The 27962-nt window shown below is 39.2% G+C and overlaps 1 protein-coding gene across 1 annotated transcript in view; it reads left to right on the top strand.

Annotated features, from left to right (window-relative positions):
* The window catches only part of atrnl1a (attractin-like 1a), a 245483-nt gene that overhangs the window by 123177 nt on the left and 94344 nt on the right, over window positions 1-27962 (top strand). The window contains 4 exon segments of the mRNA XM_057341818.1: window positions 3561-3613; window positions 15277-15371; window positions 15722-15800; window positions 17201-17358. Of these exon segments, the coding sequence (XP_057197801.1) occupies window positions 3561-3613; window positions 15277-15371; window positions 15722-15800; window positions 17201-17358 (385 nt within the window).

Raw genomic sequence — 27962 nt, forward strand, 5'->3', positions numbered from 1 at the left:
GATGCAAACTGGGAAAGCTTAATTAAAATACTCAGTTAGTTCACTATAAGAGATTTAAAGAGCTGAATAATTAAACTAACCTTGAAGCAATCTCTGCTGCGGCTGCTGTTTGGAAGGTGGCGATGGGAGCAGACTCAAAGGCTGTCTGCATGGACTTCTGTAGGCTTTTCACCAGCGGAGGCAGGACAGAGACTGTGACGTATGCCTCTCCACTCAGGAAGACGGTGGCTTGCGCGAAGGGCTCAAGTGCTTGCTGTAGCTCCTCCAGGAGGCTCCACTGGTCAGCTTTCATATCCAGGTAGTGCTTTGCTGCCCTGGTGACCTCTGGGTCTGAGAGGGTTGCGGTTACAGGCCACCGCTGCTCAAGGAGGCGTGTGATCATATCGTAAGAACTATTCCATCTAACAGCTACATCCTGGGTCAACTTGTGTTGAGCTGTGCCCATTTGCTCTTGTTTGAGTTTCAACTTCAGGGTGGCGACATCGCTGCTATGGAAGTACCCGACGAGGCTCCTTGCTGCCCCAAGTGCCTTGTTGATCCGGGGATCTTTCAGAGCATGGTTGACGATCAACTGGGTGGTATGGCCAGCACATCGAAGAGAGGCAACGCCATGCCTCTCCTCAAGGATTCTAAGAGCTTTCACCACAATAGCTGCATTATCGTGGACAATAGCCTGGACATCATCACGGAGAAAGAAGTCAAACTTCTCTGCAACCTCTTCAATCCAGCGAGCGATGTTTTCTGCAGTGTGTCGGTCCTCAAGGGGCTTTGTGCACAAAACAAATGAGACCATCTCCCAGTTGTCATTGATGTAGTGGCAGGTGAATCCAAGGTATGCCTCTGTGGCAATACTTGTCCAGGCATCGGTGGTGAGTGTGATTTTTGAGGACCTCTTCTTTAGGTCTTTCTTCAGATCTTCAAGAGTATGTTGATATGCCATCTCCAACTGCTTTGTGAACCACCACCTGGAGGGACATTTGAAGCCTGGGCAGGCATATTCGATCATGTCTATGAAGGCTTCACCCTCAACAAGAGACAAAGGCCTCATGTCTTTGACGATCACCTGTAAGATAAAGAAAATTATTATTAATAACAACATTAACATAGCACCTTTCATAGAGCCATATGTTGCTTACAGTGTAAAAAGATTAATTATTAGACAATCCAAACAAGGACACAAAGAAAAGGGCCAAGTTAACTGAAGAAACACTCATAACCTAGCTAATAAATATAGGACAAAAAAAATGGGCACAGCCATTCCATCCTAAAAGATGCTCAAAGCAAGCAACAGTGAGCTAATAATTACTTACTCTCAAGATCCTTTTGCTCAGTTCGGCTGCCTTCTGTGGCGTGCATTGAGTCTATTTCCCAAGATAGGACGCCAAGGTTCTTTGCTTTGTCCTAGAAAACACAAAAGCAATGCATATTAGAAGAACAGCTATGACAGTGGGGTATTTTAAATCTACTCTTAACCTCATTGCAGTGCTATGCTATGATTAGTTAATTTGAATGCTAACGTGGCTATCTAGCAGCTGTGCACTTTGGTGGTGCTAGGCTAACCAAGTAACCAACACATCTTGGCTCTCTGTGCAGTTTGTTCGTGCTAGGTTAGTGGCTAACGTTCACGTTAGCTAACGTCAGCTGCTATAGATAGCTGTGTTCTGCAGCCGTAAGCTAGCTTCCATTCAAGCCAACATTAGATGATAACTAAAGTTAGCTAAACAAGGCTGTCTAGGCGCCAGTAGCTACCTAGCGCGGGCAAACTGCACGGAGAGCTAAGATGGTTGGCTAGCACCACCGAAGTGCGCAGAGCTCAAGCTACACAACACACTACACAAACATGAAATTAATTTAGCCAACGTTAGTACTTACTTGTTATTGTCTCCTTCACGAGTGACAATGGGGTGCCTCCGTTTCAGATGCTCCAACATTGCCGTTGTGCTGGTGTGGTATGCCAACTCCATTTGGCAAAGAGTTCCAAGTTTGGGACTAAATTTGAAGTATTCCCATACCTTCGAAGATTTAGGGCGAGCTGTTTTTTTAGGATTTTTTCTTTTATTGGGGCTTTGTTCGGAATTATGTGAGGAGGTTGCTGTTTCGTCCTCCATTCTGCAATGTTTTGGTCTCCCACGTGTGTGTGGCGAAGCGTCGATGCAAAAATATGACGTCGACGTAATTTTGACGTCGACGCATCGACGTCATCGACGTGTCGCTACAGGCCTATCGTGTACAGGCTTTTAAACCACTTAAGCGCGATATTAAACAGTTGCTTTGACGCGTTCAATGAAGATAGACAGCTTCTAAACTGTGGGACGCGGCAAAACGCAACGAGAGGTCCAGTCTGGTGTAAACAGTCATGGGCTGAAGGCTGCGTCGGTGAATCTCTGTCAGACAGCACATCCGTGTTAAATTCTCTTTCGTGCTTGAATGGATAAAACCATACAAGATTATGTCAGAAAGCCCGTTTTGTCTAGCATTTTCTTAAGCAAGACTTCAAAGTGTAAAATAAAATCTTGTGAATGCAAAGTGTTGTGAAAATGGGAGTGCGGTGACGGTCAGATCTGCGTACTGAGACAGCTCTTAAAGGGGCCGCGCTCTTAAACGTGCTGCTGTGACTCCTGTCACTAATGTTAATCAAAGAACAAAATAAAAGAAGAAATCAATGTGATTTTGTAGCTTTAATGAGAATTCTTCTGCATTTAATTTATAATTTAGCATTAAAGACTGTAAAGTGTTTGAGAACTTCCTTCAATTTCTGTATATTTCAGGATAGCTCTCAATTATATTGTTGAATGGCTATAATTAATGTTAAAATAATCAATTTAATAGAGACATCAGTTACCGTACTAATATCAAAATGTTTTCTTTCATTCATAAAATGACGCTGTTAAAGAAATATGTTGTTTCTACATCAATTTGAAGATTAAATGTGAGATTATTCAAATGTAAAGTATATTTTAAAATATTATTGTTATGTGTGATTAATCGTGATTAATCACAGAAAATGTGTGATTAATCCGATTAATTTTTTAATCGATTGACGGCACTAAGTAAAACATAAATAAACGGTGTATTAGATGTTAGAATCCTCTCACACGCTTCTCTCTGAGACTAAGAGAGTCAGCTGATGCATGCTTTCAGCGCAACATAAAAGGTTTTGTCTGGTGTGTCAGTTTGAATCGAGTAGAAGTGTGGTCTCATCATCTTCCTCAGGCCTCACTGGAGAGAGGCACGTAATGACCCGTCTACTATAATCATCTAAAAATATATACTACCTCCAGCTTATGGATAAATCACTGAAATACAAGCAACACAAGTAATACTTTGCGTTTAAGACAAAGCAGCAATAGTGTCTTTGTAATGTCATGCTTTGATATGTACATGTACCAACTAGTCCTATTAGTGGTATTATTGTGTTATTTTAATGAGCACAGAACATTGTAAAACACATTGCAGAAACATTCAGACGAAGCTTAGAAACCAGTTTCTAGATACAGTGTGTTAGTATTATAGCAACATATTTGTAAGCCAATGTTTTTTTTTTCTCTTGTGTACTGCAGATGTGATTCTGAAAATCGCTACCTTGGCAACCCACTCAGAGGAACATGCTACTGTAAGTAACTCACACTGCAACACTTGTGCTCTCTGTTTTGCTCTCAAACACACACACATTGGGTTTCCATGTTTTATAGGGACTTTCCATTGACATAATGACTTTTATACTACAAACTGTGTGTTCTGTCCCTGTTCTATCCCTAGTTTTAACTAAACAGCCATTGTAAAGATGTTTATATTGTAAATGAGCACAAGAAACTGTAATATTTATTAAAGTCATATTTATTAGTTCTCCCAAAAATGACTTTTTCTTCTTTTGCAGAGCACAAAAAAGATATTTTGAAGAAAGTTGGTAGCCGACCAGCGCCGGCACCCATTCACTTCTATTGTATGGACACAAAACCAATGCAAGTCAATGGGTGCCAGTTAACAACATTCTTCAAAATATCTCCTTTTTGTTCTGCAGAAGAAAGTCATACAGGTTTGAAATGACAAGAGAGTGAGTAAATGATGACAGAATTTTCATTTTTGGGTGAACTATCACTTTAATTTGCATTGTATTAATTATAAATAATTAGACAGGCATAAATAGCACTATTGCTGTATTTTTATTGTACTAAAACCTTGTGATATATGTAAAACGCAAAACAAAGTAATGAGAGTGATAAAAAAAGAGTGTGAATTTATTGATTCAACATTATTTTGTGCTCATTTTTACCCATTTTGCTAATGAAGTTTAATACAAATGATTTTAACAATAACCATCTTAACACTCACATAGCCAAGTTATAATGGGAAAAAAAAAACCCTGATTGCTTAGTAAAAAGCACATTAAAATGTAACTATATTCACAATATTGCTTCATTTTGTATTGCTAGTCATGTCCTTATTTCAAATATTTAACATGTCACCCTGTCTCACACACACACACACACACACTTGCACATAGTCCCTGTGTCAGTCCTGGATGTGACTATGACTAGATGCACTCAAACTCTCTTTTCAGTGTTCAGCAGGGTAAACATTTACAGCACATTGTGAATCCATGGTGAGCGGAGCAGATGGAAGCGTTTGCCTGTAACCCCTCATCAGGGTGCAATCACACAAGCATTCATCTCTACTGACGCTCAAGTGGCCAGCACAGCAGCAGCAGAATGCTACTCGTGCTGCTCGTGTTGGCTTCTGTCTGCCACTGTGTGTGCGCACCTGCCTTAGAGGGCTTTATTTTTATTTCATCTATAGTCAAATGTGTACAGAATGCTCACAGCTGAGATTTATTGAGCTTGATTGTATTTTAGTACAGTTGTTTGTGATGTTTTCAGAGACTAAGAGTATGCTCGGTTGATGTTATTGGGATAGTTGCACGTGTGTCAGGAAAATGATTGATGTGATGTGTAAAGCTGATATGTCTTTAAAGGGACAGTTCACCCAAAAACAAAAATTCTGTCATCATTTACTCACCCTCGAGTTGTTCCAGATCTGTATAAATGACCTTCAATGATCACATTGCAAGGACAACGCGGTCATGCCGATATGCCTTATTCAGCATTAGAAAGGTTAGACCCTTTCTCACTGAGCATGCGGCACAACTCCTTGTCCAGGCCCTCGTAATCTCAAGGTTGGACTACTGCAATGCTCTCCTTGCTGGTCTTCCTGCAAAGGCTATCAAACCGCTCCAGCTGGTTCAGAACGCAGCAACATGCCTCATCTTCCAACAGCCCAAAAGGGCTCATGTGACACCCTTTTTCATATCTCTCCACTGGCTACCGGTTGAAGCCCGTATCAGATTCAAGTCACTAATGCTTGCCTACAGGACTATCACTGGATCTGCCCCGACATACTTTCACACTCTCCTACACTCCTACACCCCATCAAGATCCCTGCGTTCAGAAAACCAGCGGCGTCTTGTAATGCCTTCTCATCAGGGCAGTAAATCACTTTCCCGCTCATTCTCCTTCACAACTCCTTCCTGGTGGAACACTCTTCCTAACTCGGTCCGGTCAACCACATCTCTCACAACATTCAAAAAACTACTTAAAACCCATCTCTTTTGTGAATACTTGACAGACAAATGAAAAAAAAACACTAATCCTCTCTCTTTCTCTCAACAGGTAGTGGTCTAGCTTTTGTTGAAACCAGTAACTTCGTATTGGCACCTATTTTATTATTGCTCCTGTATGACATATCGCTTATTGCTCACTGAACTCTTTGTAAGTCGCTTTGGATCAAAGCGTCCGCTAAATGACTAAATGTAAATGTAATGTGTAAATTACTTTGTTCTGATGAACACAGAGATATTTGGAAGAATGCTTGTAACCAAACAGTTCTTGGCCACCATTGACTATACCATAGTAGGCCCAGAACGGTTTGCTTTCCTACATTCTTCAAAATATCTTATTTTTTGTTCAACAGAACAAAGACATTTTTCCTACTATGGTAGTCATCTTTTCGTTTTTGAGTGAACTATTCCTTTAAATCAGGACATTATGTAATGTTGAATGACTTCCAAGCAGTTATTTCTCCATTCAGTAGTACTCCATTCATTTTCTTCCACATCTGGAACTGTCAAGTATTGTCCTATTTTTATTTCATCCCAAAGCCAAAAGAAAAAAAGAAAGTTTATTTCACTTAATGAAATAAATCCTATTTTTGTGATCATTAAGATTGCATTGTGACATTAGTGTTATACCACATTTAACAAATTGTATATTTTTTCTTTTGATTTTAGGGTCAAATATGACAAACCAGACATTCCTTTGTGACTTGTGAGATTTTCTTTTATAGTCTGTTATCCCAGTAGATCCCATTAGTTCCCATAGATCAGAGACTCAATACTGGGCAAGCATTCAGGTCTGATTCCCTTCGCTATCACCTGCTGTTCAGAAATAACCTTTTGCACATTTTTGCACACTTCCAAGTAAAAGTGTGGGAATGTCACAGCTCTCATGATCAGGTCACTTTATGATAAGAGATTGGCTTACAGCTTATGTTGGCCGAAATAGTGTTTTTATTAAAAATATCTGCAGCAGTTTTTTTCCTGGGTTAAATCAAGGCTGGGTCTGCTCTATATCTCTGTCTCTCCCGATCTTATGGAGTGTATTCTCAGTTGATGTTCAGAGCACTAGATGGCAGCCTTACTGCTCTATCTGTGACTACATTAGTTACAGTGACAGAGCGGTCATAACTTTCTCAGCTGACCACAAGACTTCCACAAGAAAATCACACGGTTGCAGAACACAGCTATCAGCTTCAGGAGGAATCAGCACGTGTGCTCTGAAAATGAATTTGAGCTCATCTACACTACCCTCTTGAGACAGCAGGAAATTAAACGAAGTCTGTACTTAAGGACAAATAAAAAACCCATGCGATATCATTATTCCTGTGAGCAGGGCCGTCCCAAGCACGGGGCGGGACCAGTGCGAGTTAGAAGATGAGGGGCCCTATCTGGCTGGAGCTTTTTCTGTCTTAATATCAAATCTTGTACCTTATATGATATTAAGTGCAGTGTTTCATTGGCACGCTTTGCTTTTCTTGCGATTGCCTCTTATGGGTTCTCTTTTCGCAGGAGAACTGCGTTCAACGTGCAAGCATTTGCCGTTTTCACAAACAACAATACCTGTTTGTGATAGCGAGTAAAAATATCCTGCATCAGAGAACTGAATACAGCAAACAAAGTCTGCGTTTTAGATGCACTCATTATACTCTGCCCGCTGTGCAAAGCAGCATCAGGGTTAAACACGTGAAAAACAGTATGACTTGCATATCTCAGATAATTATCTAGAATAAACTCATACTTCAAAAAACAACTAAAGCACTAAAATCAATTCAAGATTTGTACATGTTATTAATTATTATTATTAATATTTTTTTTATTTCCCCTTGCCGCGGGGCCCCCTAGAGGGCGGGGCCTGGTGCAGTCGCACCAGTTGCACTGCCCAAATGGCGGCCTGCCTGTCAGTACTGTTTTCAGTCGGCTCAGTAATTTCATCTCGGACCAAATCTGACCGATGCAACCTCGCTCATGTACACAGTTTTCCATTGTATGAATGGAAACACTGAATGGTTTTAAAACTAAGCTCTACAGAGACCATTTGAGTACAGTCTTAGATAAGCACTACACATCCAAACAGACTCTTTATTTGTTTAAATGGACACAGATTCATCACTAGGTGATCAATTCTGCTCTTATCTGCAATGTGTGCCACTTTGCGCAAACAGACTCCTAAACACGACCTTATCTGCTGGACATCTGAGGTTTCTGCTGGTGACACAGGCATTTTCGTTATCTACCGCTTGACAAAAGCTCAGTGTTATGATTCATCAAGCTGGCACAGTTACACAGAAGATGGCTGGCTACGCCGCTTTAAAAGCACACGCAAAGCCTTTATGACCAAATCACACTCCTGTTCCCTGTATATGGAAGGATTCATTACCAATGCATTATTTATAACTGAATCCAATGATTAGACACTGTGACCTCCCCTCTAGTCTCTGTAGCACAATGCTTTATATTACTTCATGATTGATAGCCCAGTGCAGACTATCTTCCTGTGGTCAACAAATCCAATCCAGCATCTCTCCTTACATGTGACATTACATACACTGTAAAGCACATTCTGATGAGCTTTATTCAAAGCCCCACAGTCAGGCTATTGAACTACAGTGGAAATTAGTTTGTTATAATTTATATTTTAATATATTTAAATATTTTGTTAACAATTCTTTCCACTTACGCCACAAACAGGCTGTTAGAAAATGTTAACACATTTCTTTGTCCTCCATTAAAGGGATAGTTCATGCAAACATGAAAATTCTGTCATTTATTCACCCACTTGTCATTTCAAACCCATATTTATGACTGTCTTTCTTCTGCAGAACACAAAAGAAGATATTTTGAAGAATGTTGGTTACTGAACACAGTAGTACTCATTGACTTGCATTGCTTTTATGGCCACACAATAGACGCGAATGGGTGCTACCTCTGTTAGGTTCCTAACATTATTCAAAATACCTTCTTTTGTGTTCTGCAGAAGAAAGAAGGTAATACAGGTTTAAAATGACAAGAGGGTGAGGAAATGATGACAGAACATGACATTTTTGGGTGTACTACGCCTTTAACTGGTAAGGTCTGCCTCCTTTTTACAATCCAGCTAAGGCCCACCTTATTATCTTTTTTTTTAATCATTTTCTTTTAGTTCAATCTGTTAAATTAAAGAAGTAAAATATGTTTCTAACAGGTAATAATTTGACATCTAGGGGGGATTACTTGGAAAACTCCTTACTACAGCACGTAACCTTGATTGTCTTGTTTTATTGACCTATTTAAGAACCACCAAGTTCAGGGTCAGGACCTACAAAGGTTGCTGTTCCTTTTTTTAATGCTGAGCCAGATCTGAATTTGCAAACAGTGATGGCATCTGCTGTCAATCATGCTCGGGCAGAATAACCTCTGTGCACCGGCATCTATGATTATATTGCTGTTGAGTTTAGATTAAAGCAGCTGTCCTTCTTCATTTCATGCTCCTTGTATAGTTAACCAAGTGCAGATTTATACCTCAGCTATCTGTCCAGCGCACAAACACACGTAAACAACCCAGCGACTACAAGCAGCACCTCTCGCTCGGAGCGTCCAACTGTTATCTCGTACTAACACTGCTGACTTCAGTCTGTCAGTGTGGCTTTCATCACGAGTGCACAGTGATTCAGCTGTCCAGCTCCGAATATGCAGGGCGGACGCGCTTGCTAATTTGACCAATTAAAGCCATGACGAGAAGCTAGTGGCAGCGAGGCAAGTCTAGTTCCCTCGGGGAACGTCATGACATTTAGCCACCGAGTGGGATTGATGTTTATGCTTGTCTCTGTAACAGGCTAATGTCTGTTAGCGCAAGGCTAAACTCCACCATCAGACATGGAAATGCTAATCTTGATGATAATTTGACTCACATTAATGATTGATAATTGAATATCTACACATTAGTTCGCAAATGAATAGCTGTTTATTAAGAAATGCTTGACCGCTAACCAGATAGCACAATTCATCTGGTTTACGTCTATTTGACGTCTGCATTTACATCTGCAATACGTAGTTTGCTCATCTGCAATACGTCTCGGAGACGTCTGAACGTCTGTAATACATCTGCTAAAGATCTGGAGATCTGCTGCGTAAAAACAATTGCTAAACATCTTAGAAAGAGCTGCTTTACATCCATTCTAAATCATAAACATCTTACAGACATCTTCTAGAGGTCTATATGACGTCTGACAGCAGTCATCTCCGAGACGTATTGCAGATGAGCAAACAATGTATTGTAGATGTCTTGCAGATGTAAATGCAGACGTCAAATAGACGTAAGCCAGATGTATGTGTGCTATCAGGGTAGCGACTTAAAGGGATAGTTCACCCAAAAATGAAAATTCTGTCTTCATTTACTCACCCTCAAATTGTTCCAAACCTGTATTAATGTCTTTGTTCTGCTGAACGCAAGAAGATATTTGGAAGAATGTCTGTATCCAAACAGATCTCATCCCCCATTTACTGCCATAATAGAAAAAATAAATACTATGGGAGTCAATAGGGGATGAGATCTGTTTGGTTACTGACATTCTTGCAAATATCTTTATTTGTATTAAGCAGAACAAAGACATTTATACAGGTCTGAAATGATGAGAGAGTAAGTAAATGAAGACAAAATTTTTATTTTTGGGCGAACTATCCCTTTAAGGGTCCTATTGGCATAAATACTGTAGTTATGATTATGGCTGAGTGGTATATGACCAGAACCTTTGAAAAACAGAGTTACGACACTCGCATAGACGTCCATTGGAAGAATGGAATGTGGCGGTAACTTGTGTCATGGCGTGACCAATAGTTCCAAGCACTGCACTGAAGCCCGTTCATTTCAATGTCTCCCAAACGCATTTGCTATATATTTGGTGAAATAACGGCATGTTTATACATTTTTGCAAGTTGATGGACATATCTTATATTCATAGATCTTATATTCATATTACTCCCCACACAAAATGCTGCTATAAATGTAGTCAACGTAGTATTCTGTGTACACAATGTGCTAATATATTTAGCAAAATTTATGCAAATATAGTTGCTGTTGTCTGTCCCGCTAAAATCCATTCAAGTAAGTTGACAGCACAGATTTATTTGGAACTATTGAGCGCTCCATGAACTACATGACCACACGGAGGCGAGATCAAAGTGTGTTGCAACTCTGTTTTTCAAAGGCTCTGGTATATGACTATACAGTATACCATATATTTAGCATAAACCGGGGTATGTAAATAAGTGGGCGTGGCTAACTTACATGCAGAGCTTCTGGACATTAGATCGAGTGAGACTCCTCAAGTAAGACCGAGTACGGCGAAAAAACATTGAGAAAGGAAACCATGTTGTATGATAGTCAGGCAGTAAAAGAACTCTCTCCTTCGTAACAGTGCACCTCATCCTGCATTAGCATCAACACACAATCTATCTAATGAGAGAGCTTATTCCCGCGACACCGACATGGAGCAACTTCTGCCCAAATCAAAGCCTGTTTCAGACATATGAAATATCAAGACCAGTGTTCCACCTTGCAGACAGACACTACCAGACGTCCTCGGGCTCCTCATCAAGATCTAATCAGGCATTCTGCCTAGACAGCTAAATAGTTTTAGACAGGCTGCTTTGTGCTTGCACACAAGGGCACTTTATTTGGATATTTCAGATAGTTCACATTTCTGAAAGCATTTCTGTTGGCTTCTCCTAGATGTGTAATCAGCATGAATGAATTAGGATTTGTTGCTTCACTTCTCATTAGATTCTAGTCTAGATTAATTTGTGCATGTTAAAGATAATCTAAGCGGCTTCAGATGAAGGATCTTGTCTGTCTTGCATATCTGATGTGTTAAATATCGTTTACTTTTGTATCACACTAGTCACACTGGAGATACTTAGGCAAGTCAGGTCCATTGCATTGTGGGTTGCATTTATTTACACGGTGAGTTCTGGCTGTATACTGCACATTTTAGCTAATGTATTACATCATCTACCCAGCAAACAGAAAATGCATATGGGTCAATGACGACTTTCGACATGCCAATTTTAAAATACAAATAAATAATATTTCTTACAGTTATTCAAACATTAAGAATGTGGTGTACACATAAATGCAGATTAAAATATTAAATTAATTGATTAAGTGTTTTGCATCTATGAATTGGCCATAGCCTTAAAAAAACTCTTTCCCCTGCATTGACGAGTTCGTCATTTAAAAATCAACGGTTCCCTGCCAAAGACGAGTTATTAAGGCAATAGTGTTTGTACTGTTGTACAGCAGGTGGCACTGTTACACACCTTTGGAAAAGTACAGAATCTCTGAACCTAGAACGTATATATTTTATCTGTTTTTTGGGTATATATTTTATCTGTTTTTAATCATTGTTCGGAGTCTAATCTGGGCGGAGTCTTTGACAAAAAATACTAATTATCTTTAATAATTTTAATCAAAGTGATGCATTTTTGAAGAAACCTACCCACATCTTAGAGGTGATAAAAAAGAACAAATGAGGGTAGAAGAATACGGTTTCTTTTGTTTAAAAGCAGAGACTCTGTTCCTTCATTTAATTCATTGTTTGTCCATATATTCATTACAGAAAATGTACTGTGAACCATCAAAATTTAGTGAACATTTTTAAACCGCTGGCACTGGATGGCAATTAAAAAAAAAAGGCTGGCGGGGAAAGAGTTAAAATTAATTAATTTCCTTGACATGATTAAAAGTAGGGTTAATTTTGTCAGCTATTTTTTATTTTAGTCTTAGTTTTAGTTCCACAACAAATATACTTTTTAGTTTTTATCTTATTTTTTCATCCATGTCCTGTTTTTGTTTAGTCAAGTTTAGTCGACTAAATGTCTATGCATTTTCGTCTCGCACCACATAAGTAGTCAGTATATGTCATTGACCCATATACGAGTGCATCATACTGAAAACTAGTATTTGTTGTATAGTAGGATACCACATTTAACATCCCTAGAAAGTTACCCAACAGCATGAACACAATGTAGATTGTATTTTGCAAGTTAAATATGATCTATTGTTTGCATTAGAACTGGACTAAAAGGTTTTTGCTACATCTCACCTGTTAAATAGCCACACATTTTAATATATGTTGTGCTAAATTATATGCAGTGCTTTTGAAGGATAATAATCTTAGACTACGTGCAAAAAGACAAAATTCGCAGATAATTTGGTGTTTTTTTTCAGCTCATTGCATTCCATATGAATCTGCATATATTTAGCGTCAGCGTGTTATTTAAAATCAGCATGCTATTTTCTTATGACTCCAGATGTCCCTAACTCTCTGCTGTTCTCATTACTGCCAACAAGGTGTTCCAAAATGGAGGATGATAACGTTTATGGTAGGAGACATTAAATGAAATGCCTAGATCCCATTTACCAGGGATAGCTTTCGGTTATTGCTTCATTTCAGACCTCTGAACCTGAAAATGAAATGTGTTGTGCAGATTGTTTAAAGGAAAATATACTTTGGGTTGTCAGGACCTTTATTTGAAACTATTATGAGGGCTTTGTGAGGTTGTCAGGGTTTTTCCTGCATAGAGAAATTGGAGGCGGCCGCCTCCGTCAAATGTCGTGCCGCCTCAGGCTCTCGCCAAAATTATGTTGCGAGTCTTCACAAGAAATGCTGTGTGCATTTAACAGACTGTCATTTGTAACTGCAGTTGCAACATTACTCCACAGTGGAGGCACTGTTTCGTTATCAGCACACTGAGGCGCTAAAAAGAGTTGCAGAACAAGAGCCAGCCTGTGTTTCATGGCTGTTTGTTTTGCATCAAAGTACGTTTAATTTCTTGAACTTTATTAAATTAACATGACGTACATCATTGTAATCTCCTTAGCTGTGCAGTTGGACCGTTGAATCAGCGTATACTGTACACAGCGAGTTCGCCTGTATGAACGCACATTGCGTTAAGAACGACTCGCACACGAATGTCTCATTTGAACCGATTAATTTAAAACATTGAACTTTTCAGTGACTAGCGAATATAAGAGATCCTTGAATCATTTAAAGTGATTCACAGAGAATGCAAGATGTGAATGAGCTTTGCTCATTTTGAAAGACTGGTTAATTCAGTTGGCTATTGTGGGCTGAAAAGTTAGTTGAATGATAAAAAAGCTTTATTTGATTAAAAAAACATTTCTGTTTGGTTGAATAAAAGTAATGTTTTATATAACTTAATAATTGTCATTTTTATCTAATTTTATTAGAACTTTTAATATGTCAATCTCAAAGTCACTTTGGTTAAGCCACTTAAAGGTACGGTAGGCCTACGTGTGTGTGTACAAGATCAGAATGGCACCACCTCCGCCTCATTTTGAGCCAGGAAAAACCCTGGTTGTGTATTTTAAGTAAATGTATGCGGTTTGCAAACAGAGCACGTCAGTTTCTCATGTTGTCGGTTGCCATGAGAATGTCCTCTGGTGGCTTCTTGTGTATGTTGTTTTGGTTTTATTAGATGGCTGAAAGAAATGTTTTACGCTCATGTGATACTAATTTCACTGTGAAGTGTATAATAGAATAGTAGCACATGTTTTCAAACAAAACTGCTGGATTAAGATAACACAAAAACATATAAGTGCTGTGTGATTTTTCTCCAGGGGCAGTTTGATTTACTGCTTGAATTCATGTATTTAATTGGGTTGTTTTATAACAGAATGAAAGCAAACATGTTGGAAAGTTTGGTATTGGCGATTGTTTGTTTCATGTGTTTGTTTGTGTTTTATTTTATTATACTTGGTGAACTTTTAAGAAGCGCACACACAAATGCAGTAGTAAAGGGACTGTATACATTCTATATGGAACCATGCCTTACACTCTTAAAAATAAAGATGCTTAAAAGGTTCTTCACAGTGATGCCATAGAAGAACCATTTTTGGTTCCACAAAGAACCATCTCTTTCTTACTTTTTTATAATCTAAAGAACCTTTATTTTGCTACAAAGATCCTTTTGTGAAACAGAAAGGTTCTTCAGATGTTTAAAGGTTCTTTATGGAGCCAAAAGGTTCTTCTATGGCATCAAAGAATCTTTTGAAGCACCTTTTTTAAGAGTGTAATAAAAAAGCATCAGTACATTTTTTTTTCTTTTGTCTCTGTTCTGTTAAGAATTTGAACAGATTTCTTCTATTATTAATTTGAAATGTGTTTTTGTGCTTTATTCCTGAATGAACACTTGTAAATGACTCCTTGTTCAGTGCTTGTAAAACAGATTCGGAAAGGTCATAAATGATAACTGGAATCCAGCCACATCTGCTTCATCTTTTTGTTTAATCATGTCAATGACAGTTCGGTGTGTTCTTCTCATGATGTAAGTTTTGACCCACTGGACAATCAAATCAATTCTTAGTCTTCTGTCTCTCTTGCTGTTTAATCATAATTCATCTTCACAATTGAATCAGACACTGTGACCTTTAGTTGCTCGTACAGATGTGAACTGACAAAAAGTCTTTCATATCATAACTGGCAATCTTGCCAGTTTGGGTTTGACTTTGAAGAAATGCTCAGGCAAAGTCGTTGCCTTGAAATGGACCTAAACTAGTTTTGAAGTCACTTTAACAATAAAATAAAATCTATTCTCCTTATTTTTCAGCTTAAATAGTTTGGCATGGTTGATTCAGTTGTAAGTACAATTTGTGTTTTTTTTTGTAGATCATCTTCTGATAGACTACCAGTTCACCTTCAGTCTGCTTCAGGACGATGATCAGCACTACACAGCCATTAATTTCATGGCAACACCGGAAGAGGTCAGTCATTTTATATCCACTAACTAATAAAGTGCTTACAAAAACAAGACTCTTGTGTGGTCTCTCGTTTGTATTTTTACAAATACATACGGTATACTTTACAACAGTTTGCACATCTTTATTTAAACATATGCACCCTTACCAAAAGCATCAGTCTTGAATAAAAGAAAGGGAAGTTTTCTCTACACAAGCCGGAAAATAAATGATGGATAGTCTGTATCTTTGTTGCTACATTACGCTGTCATTAAGTGATGTCATTTAAAACGTCATTTAGCTCTAATATGGAAACAGACTGTGTTAGCACTTTCAATCTATTTGAGTGTTTTTACATGATGCTGTTTATTTTCCAGACCAATAAAAACATGGATATGTCCATTAATGCATCAAACAACTTCAAGCTCAACGTCACATGGTCTCTTGGCTCCACAGGTATTGTGCTATAGTACAATTTCATATAGTATTTGTCATGGTTCTGCCCCACCTTGTCTTGCTTCTCTTGACCTAGTGGCAGAACCATGATAGAACCTCTTGTTTTATGTGGAGAGTGACGTTTTGTCCCTGTTGGTCTTCCACTCTCCGGTGTGGCGTCTCTGTTCCCGCCCTTTCGTCTCCTCGTTATTGTTTGTTAATTAGTTCATGCCCCGCACCTGCTTCCTCTTGATTTGTCCCCTTTATAATGCCCTTGTGTCTTCTGTCTCGTGCTGGATCATTGTTCTGTTGTGTTCTGTTTGTGTCATGTGGGAGAGTTACTGTTCTGTAGTTAGTTTAGTTTATTGTGGTTATGTCAAGTGTTGTTATTATTTCTAGTCTAGTTAGTCCCTGTCCTTGTTGCTATGTTTTGTTATGTTCCCCCACGTGGGTCTTTGTTTTGTATTTTTTAGTTATAATTAAAGTCTGTCTTGTTAACCCCTTACCCGCTGTCAGCACTTGGGTCCTCTGTCCTTGTCCTCACCACCCACGTTCATGACAGTATTTTATTTCATGTCATATTTCAGAAGAAGACAAAATAAATAAATTGTTCTGGGTGAACAAATTTTTTTGCAGAAATTTGGGTCCATTTGTCAGGGCATTGAAAAAATGTTTTGCGATTTCAATTAAGCGATTTCAACGTTTGCCTGTGCACAGTGTGCAGGGCTTATATCTTAAGCGAATTGAGTTGCTTTTTGAATAAACCTGATGTGGAGAACTGTTATAAATTGTGTTGCAGACATGGATAAACCAGACTCCCTGCCGTTATTAATGCCTCCCTGTGAAGCCATGAGAATAGCATTGCAGATGTTTGACCGTTAGTTTTATTGTCACAAAAGCATTTTTGGGTAAATATTTAACACTTACTGTAGCTCAAGACTTTTCCAAAAGTGGTTAAGTGGTAAGTCCATTTTGCATAATGAAGAATAGTTTTTCTTTCTGTGGTGCTTAATGAAATAGCCCCTGCATGGGTCAGCTGGGAAACATAAATGCATACTGACTGATGTGCATGTTTTGTGGCTGGAGATTGCTGTATTGTGATAGACAATATATTCATTATGAACTCATAAATCTGTTCAAACCCTTTGAATGACAGCAAGAAGCTCTTAGATGTGTTTGGATTTGTTGCCGGTCTTCAAGTAAAACTGCTTAAAGTGACTTAATTTTATTAACAAGATCCAAGATTGAAAAAACTGCTTTGAATTATTCGTGTCAACTATGTTTCATAGTTGAAGTTTTAACCACAATGTTATGCCATATCTTTCACTGCCAACAGTTAGCCATGTATAGGGTTTTGCATGCCAGTGCATTGTTTGCAGACTCACATGCAGTATGCTGATGCTGTGTTTTTCCCTCTATAGCGGGTACAATCTCAGGAGAGGAATTCCCCATTGTGTCCAAGACTAACATCAGAGAGTACAGAGACAGCTTCTCTAGTGAGAAATTCTCCTTTCCCGCAAATCCCAACATCACGTTTCATGTTTACGTCAGCAACTTTTCATGGCCAATCAAAATACAGGTAAGATCAGATATAGTGCCTGACTTCCTGCTGTCATACATATTTGTGTAATGTATTCCTTTTTAAAGCAGCTTGTTCTCATTTCTGACATGCATATACAATGTCATTAACTCTTGCACTAATTTTTAATATCTTTAACGTGCCCATTCTGTCCTGTGGTCTTTCTGTATTACATACAGTACAGTGCAACAAGGTTTATATTTTTTAAGATATTGATTTCTATACATGCATATAGAAATTGGTTTATTGCATGATAAAAATGTTATATATCTGGGATCCAACATTGTTCAGGCAAAACAAATGACTTTGACAAGTTTGGCATTAGTGACTGCTGCATGTATGTAGATGTACATTTCTAAAAGCTAATGTACTGTATGACAACTAATTACAAGGCATTTTGGCATTTTATTTATAGTTTATCACTCACTCACTCACTCACTCACTCACTCACTCACTCACTCACTCACTCACTCACTCACTCACTCACTCACTCACTCACTCACTCACTCACTCACTCACTCACTCACTCACTCACTCACTCACTCACTCACTCACTCACTCACTCACTCACTCACTCACTCACTCACTCACTCACTCACTCACTCACTCACTCACTCACTCACTCACTCACTCACTCACTCACTCACTCACTCACTCACTCACTCACTCACTCACTCACTCACTCACTCACTCACTCACTCACTCACTCACTCACTCACTCACTCACTCACTCACTCACTCACTCACTCACTCACTCACTCACTCACTCACTCACTCACTCACTCACTCACTCACTCACTCACTCACTCACTCACTCACTCACTCACTCACTCACTCACTCACTCACTCACTCACTCACTCACTCACTCACTCACTCACTCACTCACTCACTCACTCACTCACTCACTCACTCACTCACTCACTCACTCACTCACTCACTCACTCACTCACTCACTCACTCACTCACTCACTCACTCACTCACTCACTCACTCACTCACTCACTCACTCACTCACTCACTCACTCACTCACTCACTCACTCACTCACTCACTCACTCACTCACTCACTCACTCACTCACTCACTCACTCACTCACTCACTCACTCACTCACTCACTCACTCACTCACTCACTCACTCACTCACTCACTCACTCACTCACTCACTCACTCACTCACTCACTCACTCACTCACTCACTCACTCACTCACTCACTCACTCACTCACTCACTCACTCACTCACTCACTCACTCACTCACTCACTCACTCACTCACTCACTCACTCACTCACTCACTCACTCACTCACTCACTCACTCACTCACTCACTCACTCACTCACTCACTCACTCACTCACTCACTCACTCACTCACTCACTCACTCACTCACTCACTCACTCACTCACTCACTCACTCACTCACTCACTCACTCACTCACTCACTCACTCACTCACTCACTCACTCACTCACTCACTCACTCACTCACTCACTCACTCACTCACTCACTCACTCACTCACTCACTCACTCACTCACTCACTCACTCACTCACTCACTCACTCACTCACTCACTCACTCACTCACTCACTCACTCACTCACTCACTCACTCACTCACTCACTCACTCACTCACTCACTCACTCACTCACTCACTCACTCACTCACTCACTCACTCACTCACTCACTCACTCACTCACTCACTCACTCACTCACTCACTCACTCACTCACTCACTCACTCACTCACTCACTCACTCACTCACTCACTCACTCACTCACTCACTCACTCACTCACTCACTCACTCACTCACTCACTCACTCACTCACTCACTCACTCACTCACTCACTCACTCACTCACTCACTCACTCACTCACTCACTCACTCACTCACTCACTCACTCACTCACTCACTCACTCACTCACTCACTCACTCACTCACTCACTCACTCACTCACTCACTCACTCACTCACTCACTCACTCACTCACTCACTCACTCACTCACTCACTCACTCACTCACTCACTCACTCACTCACTCACTCACTCACTCACTCACTCACTCACTCACTCACTCACTCACTCACTCACTCACTCACTCACTCACTCACTCACTCACTCACTCACTCACTCACTCACTCACTCACTCACTCACTCACTCACTCACTCACTCACTCACTCACTCACTCACTCACTCACTCACTCACTCACTCACTCACTCACTCACTCACTCACTCACTCACTCACTCACTCACTCACTCACTCACTCACTCACTCACTCACTCACTCACTCACTCACTCACTCACTCACTCACTCACTCACTCACTCACTCACTCACTCACTCACTCACTCACTCACTCACTCACTCACTCACTCACTCACTCACTCACTCACTCACTCACTCACTCACTCACTCACTCACTCACTCACTCACTCACTCACTCACTCACTCACTCACTCACTCACTCACTCACTCACTCACTCACTCACTCACTCACTCACTCACTCACTCACTCACTCACTCACTCACTCACTCACTCACTCACTCACTCACTCCATCACTTACTCGATCACTCATTTGATCACTCATTCACTCAATCACCCGATCACTCACTCCATCACTTACTCGAGCACTCATTTGATCACTCACTCACTCACTCACTCAATCACCCGATCACTCACTCACTCACTCACTCGATCACTCATTGGATCACTCACTCATTCACTCACTCACTCAATCACCCGATCACTCACTCCATCACTCACTCCATCACTCATTTGATCACTCACTCCATCACTCACTCACTTTTAATAACAACAGCAGCATCATCACCATCATTTTCAATACCATCACCATAATGGACAACAGTAGCGAGAAATAACTGTAAATATCTTACTTTAAATGTGATTTTGACTGCAAATCTTCACCAGGCTCTTAAAGCCATCATGGCTAAATAAGACACTGAGCATAAACCATTATGTGTTCTGCAAAAATATGATGTTTAATGATCCATACGTCTGCTGTGTCCTCATCAATTATTTGGAGTGCTTTTAAAAAGCTGACAACTGTACAAAATGTCCTCATTCTTTTAATATTCTCAGTTATGACGCTGAAGTAGACTTACATTTTTAAACGTCCATTGCACAAACTGTTCAGATAAACAAGAAAATCTAGTATAACTGGTAAAATGTAATATTTTTGACATCTGCTTGTTGAAAGAAAAGAAAACCAGAAAATATTACAGTATATTTAAAATAGTTTTTTATTTTATGGTGAAAGTGAACTATTTTTATGCATAAAATAGTATAACAATCTTTAAAATATTTGGACTAGGATTTGCTCTTCACGAGTGAAACCACTATAAATTTATTGTTAAAATACATTTTGAACAGCTGGAAAAGTAATTGAAATACATTGATCAGCAGTGTGGAAATCTGCTTTTAAGTCCTTGCTCTGCTTTCCATATTTCACATGAAGGCTTTTGACAGATGTTTCTGCTGGTATAGCCCCTGAGTCAGTCGACACAGTCATCCCTGTTCCCAGCAGCCCTCAGTCTCATCCTGCTGTGCAACTGCACCGTGGCCTGTTAGTATCAGCCACATATTGATTGTGGCTGTGAATCATTCCCATTAATGCAGTTTTACCATAGCCACATATAGATGAGATAGTAACATGAGCCTTAAATTGTTCTCATCAGGAACCCACTGCCACAGTCATCTATAGACTTGTGAGTAACCTGAGAAGAACCGTTCCCCTGGCTCTGACCTTGATCATGTCTGATAGACATCCGTGTCTTCCAAACTATGTTTCAAAGCTTTCAAAACAAAGCAAATTTAATTTATTGGCTTGTTTTATAAATAATATTTCCTCTTGCCAGTTATGCTTGAAATCATGATTCATGTTTAGATATTTTCTTTTAAATTTAAGATTTTATTTATTAACCTGAAAAAAAACACTAAAATGAATCCGACTCCCAGTGATGTATAAAGTACCTAAAAGCAATACTTGAGTAAAAGTACAAATATCTTGCCAGAAAATTACTTTGGTAGAAGTGAAAGTAACCTTTTAGAATTTAAGTAAAAGTCTTTTAGTAAAAGTCTTAAAGTAACAGATAAATATTGTACCAAAAGTACAATATGTATCAAAAGTACTTTTTATGTTTAATCTACTTAAGTATTTAAAGTAAAGTTGAAGCAAACGTGTTTATATTTTTACCATAAAGATAAAAAAGGGTGCTTACATAGAAATTTACAACTTTAAAAGCAGCAGCACATTAAAACCTTGTGTTGAAATTAATCAAGCACCTTTTTGCACTTGCACATTGATCTTTAACCAATGATTGGTTAAGCATTGTCATGGTGACCGGATCGCCGACTGCTTTTATTTTGTAGTAACGAACATGCTTAGGGGAAATGTATCAGAGTAAAAGTATACATTTTGTTCAGGAAATGTAGTGGAGTAAAAGTAAAAGTCTGCAAAAATATAAAGACTCAAGTAAAGTACAGATACTACCAAAAAATACTTAAGTACTGTACTTAAGTATTTTTACTTTGTTACATTACAACACTGCCGACTCCTGGCGGGATTTAAAACATGGCATATGTATTATATATATATTTATTTTATTTATTAGAAAATGAATCATTAAGCACAAAGAGTTTTCAGAATTTTCAACATTTTCACATGAAGATTGACATAATGTCTAATCCTCCAGATGTTTTCCCATATTCTCTCTATGTATTTGGTCCACATTGGTCCTCACCTACTTTTTAACCCGTGCGCTCATGCCTGTCAGTAAAGGTTATGCGTGGTTGCGAGTACATCTAATACAACAGATTATTTATATATCGTCATGCTGCTACATTTGAAAAGGGTCTTCGTTATGAGGGTTAATAGTGTAGGTCAAGGCTGTCGTGTCCCATCCACAGGCTGTGAGCGGAAACACACACACACAGGAGAGGGCGAGCGGGGATGAGAGATGTGCCGCTGTTAGCCCTGTGGCTGGAGTGTGTTGCTGACAGAGGAGTGATTGGTATCACAGTTGGAGCTGTGTGCTGCATTCATCACCATTTACTTTCTCACTGGATACAGTCACTCTCTCCTTCTTTCATTTCTTTTATTTATGTCATGTCAGACTTTGGCAGAGACTCGCCGTGTACAACTGATCTCACTGTTTGTTCACCATCTGAAACAGTGCAGACAAGTTTACACAAACAAGCAGATCTAAATACGTCTGTGGGGTGTCACAATATGCAATAATTGTGATATTATAAACCATGATTATGGTTATTGATAAGCCCTTATACTATACATTGTATATAAACATAATGCAAAATAGAAGTATAGAAGACTAGCAGTCTTAGACATTAAAACCCAACTTTACGTACATGCACAAACACATACAGCCTCGGAAAAAAAGTTTTTCTCTGTGTACTATTTATAGGTATGTGAAACAAAAATGATCATTTTTGTTTCATTCGTGAACTAATAACAATAGTTCTCCCAAATTACAAATATTGTTTCTATTTGCATTTATTTGCAGAAAATCAAAACTGAGGAAACAGGTCAAAATAATAGAAAAGATGCTGTGTATTTTTTCAGACCTCAAATACTACAAAGAACACAAGGTCACATTCACTTTTAAGCAATACAACAGTAATATTTGTACATGTATAAAGTTAAAAAATATTTTTATGTGATTGATTTTCATCACAGTTTTCATGTGTCTTGTCATGCTGTCAGTCTTTCACATTGCTGTTAGATGACTTAATGTCACTCCTGAGGTTTAATTTTGTTAAAATTTGACAGACACTGGGCTGGACTGGCCACACTGTTTGCACTATTGCAAATGTGCACATTGCACTTACTGCATTATCAATATTTCTTCTTTTTAATCGTACATTTTTGCTTGTGGTTTAGCATTACCTGGTTATCAAGTTTAATCCGGATCAAATGAGCACGCTTCATCTGACTCATAAATTAGTAACAGTAGGAGACTCAAGATAGTGGTGTGTAATGCTGATCTGCTCTGCTCTGGAATGGCTTCCCCAGCGATGAAAGCATTTCCTGCCCTCGCTGGCTCTGTTCCCCCCCGGGGCGATTTCTCCAGTGTTAGAATGACATCAGCTCAGAGCTGAGGGCTGGTTAGGGGCAGAGCAAGAGGGGTTTTTGTCCATCCTTGTGGAACTGACTTATATTTAGTCTGTCAGTGTGGTTTCGTACCGCACCCCTCCGGTATATCTCATCCGCAGCGGGTTGCTCTCTTCACCACTTTATGTGTGTGCGGACGTTGCACGTTTGTTTTAAATGAGGAAATTGGACTTGCAAATGAGCACAGGGTTTAGTTTTTGGGATTTTGAGTTAGTTTAATGTTCGCCACACATTAATAAGTCATATTCAGTGGCATTCAAGGGAGGGGAAGTGGTGATTTTGATTCTGTTTTGTTTTAATGTGGAAGATTGGAATAGTTGATATCACATTAAAACAGAACTTTTCATTATTGAGGGTAACATCTATGTTACCTTCTGTCTCTTCTTACAACGTATTTATATGGCATGACAAAAATGATCTCAAAAGGATCAATTCATCAAAGTGAATCAGTTTAATGCAGCGGTTCAGTTTCAAAGTCAAAGTCTGCTTTATTGTCAATTCTGCCACATGTACAGTACATACTGTACATATAGAGGACTGAAATTGCGTTACTCTCAGACCCATAGTGCATACAAATATCAGTAACACAGAATAAAAAAATACAGATAAATGCAGATTATTATATGTATGTAAAATACACCTTTACAAGCAGGTATATTAAAAAAAAGAAAGGACCTGCGGATCCCCAATGTTTATAATGTTCCTCTCTAGCAACACTCCTCTCTGCAATGTTTTTCTCTTCAATCCCATGACCCTACTGATTGGATGACTTTCCGTACGGCATGGCCTCAACAGCTGTCGTGGTCCTTCTGGAATATGGAATGGAGGGATGATTTGATTTGCTGTGAACACAGAAGTCACTTATTTTTCCCAGTGCAGTGGACATCATTAAATCGAATGCCTTTGGTAATCTCATTTCTGACAGACATAGTGCGGTGCACCTCAGCCTCTGTCCGTCTCAGACATCTGAGCGAGTCTCTTTGGATGAAAGGAGAATTGAAACGGTTAGCCAGAAACACCGTGCTGCTATATCTGTTAATAGCTTTATCACAGCAGATTGGCTTTCATGAGGGTGAAACGGGATAGGTGAAGCTAAGTGCTCAGAGCTCCGTGCGAGATGACTGTTACAGCAGGGATTACTTCATATGCTGTGGCTGAAATCACTCACTTGTTCACTTGTCTCCTAAATGACACATAGTGAAACACTGTATATAGGGAAAATGAGTGATTGAATCTGACTGGAGCATAAATAACAGAATTTAATTTGTATGGATTTTTGCATTACATGTTTTTGCAGGGTTAAAATAGTCTATTTGTTTACCTTGATTAAAAATGAGAGTACAGATTAAAAAAGGTCAGTTGGGATCAAGCCACCTTATAGGGAATAGGGGTCTTAATTTGCAGCTCTGCGTTGGCGTTTTTAGTATGTATAGTTCTTGCACATACACAGCAGGGTTTTTCCTGGCTCAAAATGAGCCTGAGGTCGTGCCATCCTGATCATGTACACAAATGCATGTGTAGGGCTACCTTTAAGTGGATTAGACAAACACTTTACAAACAAGTTAAAAAAATTCAACGAAAATGACAATTTTAAGTTACATAAAACATTACATTTATTCAACCATACAGAAAAGCTGGTTAAAATCAAATATAAGCTTTTTAGACTTTTCAGCCCACAATAGCCAACTGAATTAACCGGTCTTACTAAATGAGCAAAGCTCTTTCTCATCCTGAGTATTGGCTAGTGCGAGGGTGCCCAATCCTTCTCCTGGAGATCTACTGCAGCTAATCAAAGGGCATTTATTACCCAAATACAAACTAAATTATTGTATTTACATGTGTAGGTAGGCCTAACTAACATAAAAATCCCGCACCATATTTGCTTCAAAATGCCTCGCGAGAACTCGTAATCCAAGATCACGTGATCACAAACGGAACTCACTTCCCTGAAGTGACCATGGCAAGTACCCTTCCCTAACGGACTTCTGAAAGTGCCCTTCGCGAAGGGATTCAGGTGTTCACTTGCGTTTGGAACGCCCCTACAAATGGCATCCCCTTCGCGAAGGGCCCTTCAAGGGTGCATAAATGCCGTTTTGGAAAATGCCCAAGATCTTCAAGATTACTAGAAACATAACAGATAGGTGTTTTTAGATAGGGTTGGAGCTGATAGGGAATAGGGAATAGGCACCAATGGGCTACTGACTGAATAGTTTTAACTGTTTAAATAAATTTGTTTAATTGAGTCATTCGTTTGCAAGTCGTTCTGATCACAATATGCCTTCATACTGGTGAACACTGTGTCCAACGCTGATTCAAACAGCTATACAACATCCGCACAGCTTAAAGGAACAATACGGCATTTTTAGGAGAATCTATTGACAGAAATACAATATAATATACAAAACTATTTCTTCAGAGGTGTATAAAGACCTTACGTAATGAACCATTAAGTTTGTAATACCTTAGAATAAGCTATTTATGTCTACATACTAGGGATGTAACGATTCACCGTGAGCCAGTTGAAAATCGATTATAATGTGTGACGATTCAAATCGGTTGAGGTGTGAACTGAATCGCGATACATTTTTCGAACAGCAGGGGCCGCCATGTTCACTGCAAACCTACACATGGACATGCTGATATTTCTTTAATGCAAAAATCCAAGAAAAGCACAGACAGTATTAGTTTGTTTATATTAAAGAGACTTTTTCTATTATTAATTTGTTATAAAATTGCAGTTTAGTTTTGTTATTTAAAATAAAAGATAATTTAAACGTGAAGCATTTAAGAAATAATGCAAGGGAAGTTGTTCATTTCTAATTTGTTTCAACTCATTTTGTAAAAATAAATCGTGAGTAAATCGTGAATAAATCGCATCGTGAGATCAGAATCGTGAATCGCATCGCATCGTGAGCTGAGTGAATCGTTACATCCCTACTACATACAGAGCGGCCCTACATACATTGAATTCGCCTCCATGTTTTGTACAGCAGCCCTAAACGGACAAACAACTCTACAACGCACGTTTCCTCTTCCTTTCTGCTGCGGTATCGTGGTGAAACGGATCGCAGGATGATCCGTGATCCGTACGGATCGTGCTCTCCGGTGCGGAACGCATGTGACCCGCGGATTAACTGAAAGTTTATTCATCATTGAGTAAAAGAGTAAAACGCGCTCTCACTCGCTCTCCAGTTTCAGCTCCAACGCGCTCTCTCTCTCCAGTATCTGGACGAGTACAATATTGAAGCGGTTCCAGATAAACAATGACGCTCAAAACTTCTTTGTCACACAGCTATTACAACAACAACATATCTTGGTATGTTAGTATGTTACTCACGTACTGATCCGAATCAAAGCATCCTCGGGGGTGATTTTTAGACGATCTTTCTCTCCAACATCTCTCTGCTGGAAAATATCTCTATAGATATCTGTGAGTACATATCTGCTAAAAGACTTAGTCCTAACGTGTCTCTGCTGTAAAGTCTTTATAATATTAACACAGGTCCTAGCTCCTGCCTGAATTTTATCCTTGTTTTTAAACTTTTAAACCTTTTATTTTATGACATCGCTCGACATAAGACATCGCTCTTTCTACAGTCTGTCCAATTCCCCGCAAAATCTCTTCCCTGCGTCAACATGAGAACGATATCTTTTTGTACTGTGGTGGCCACCGTCGTGTTTGGACTGAGCGATTCGTAGCAAATCTATAATACAATGCTAGTGGCTGCTGTTAATTAAGAACTGCGCCTTTAACACATTAACCCAAAACAAAAAAAAATTATATTCATCAGAACAGCCGTGAAATGCAGCTATTACAGCTCCTAATACAGCTTTTTAGAAGGAAATTAATGCTCTTCACCGTTTCACTATGCTGATAATGAAATAGCGCCTCTAATGTGGCGTAATGCTGCAACTGCAGTCCATTGAGTGCATGCACTGATTTTTTGTGAAGACACCCAAAATAATTTTTGGCGAGAGTCGGAGGCGGCACGGAATTTGACGGAGGCGGCCTCCTCCATTTTTTCTATGCAGGAAAACCATGCACAGTATTGGTAACTGCATGGTACATGTTTAGTTTTAATGTGCTGTAGTAACTGTAGTATTGGCTTGTCCAATATGTAAACGTAATGTAGATAAATGAATGGTTTATGAGTCCTCATTGTGTACGGTTTAGTTTTACTGTACTGTATGTATTACAAGCACACAATTAGTTTGTTCCACCTCAGATAATATAGGTGAGCCACGTCTCTGCATGTGGTGTTTCTGACTGATTAAAAATCTGCTGCTCATTTGAATACTGTAGGTGTGCATAATATTCAACTAATATTTCACTGCAGTCATTAGGTTCACTTATGAATATGTTAACACATGATCTGCAGCACTACCGATCTGCTTTCTCTCTGCCTCACACGTCCAGTTCAAGAGGTCAGATATCACACCCAAAAGCCTTTTAATGCTCTTCTAAGCT

This window comes from Triplophysa rosa, linkage group LG9 (genome assembly GCF_024868665.1).
Source record: "Triplophysa rosa linkage group LG9, Trosa_1v2, whole genome shotgun sequence".
NCBI classification, from domain to species: domain Eukaryota; kingdom Metazoa; phylum Chordata; class Actinopteri; order Cypriniformes; family Nemacheilidae; genus Triplophysa; species Triplophysa rosa.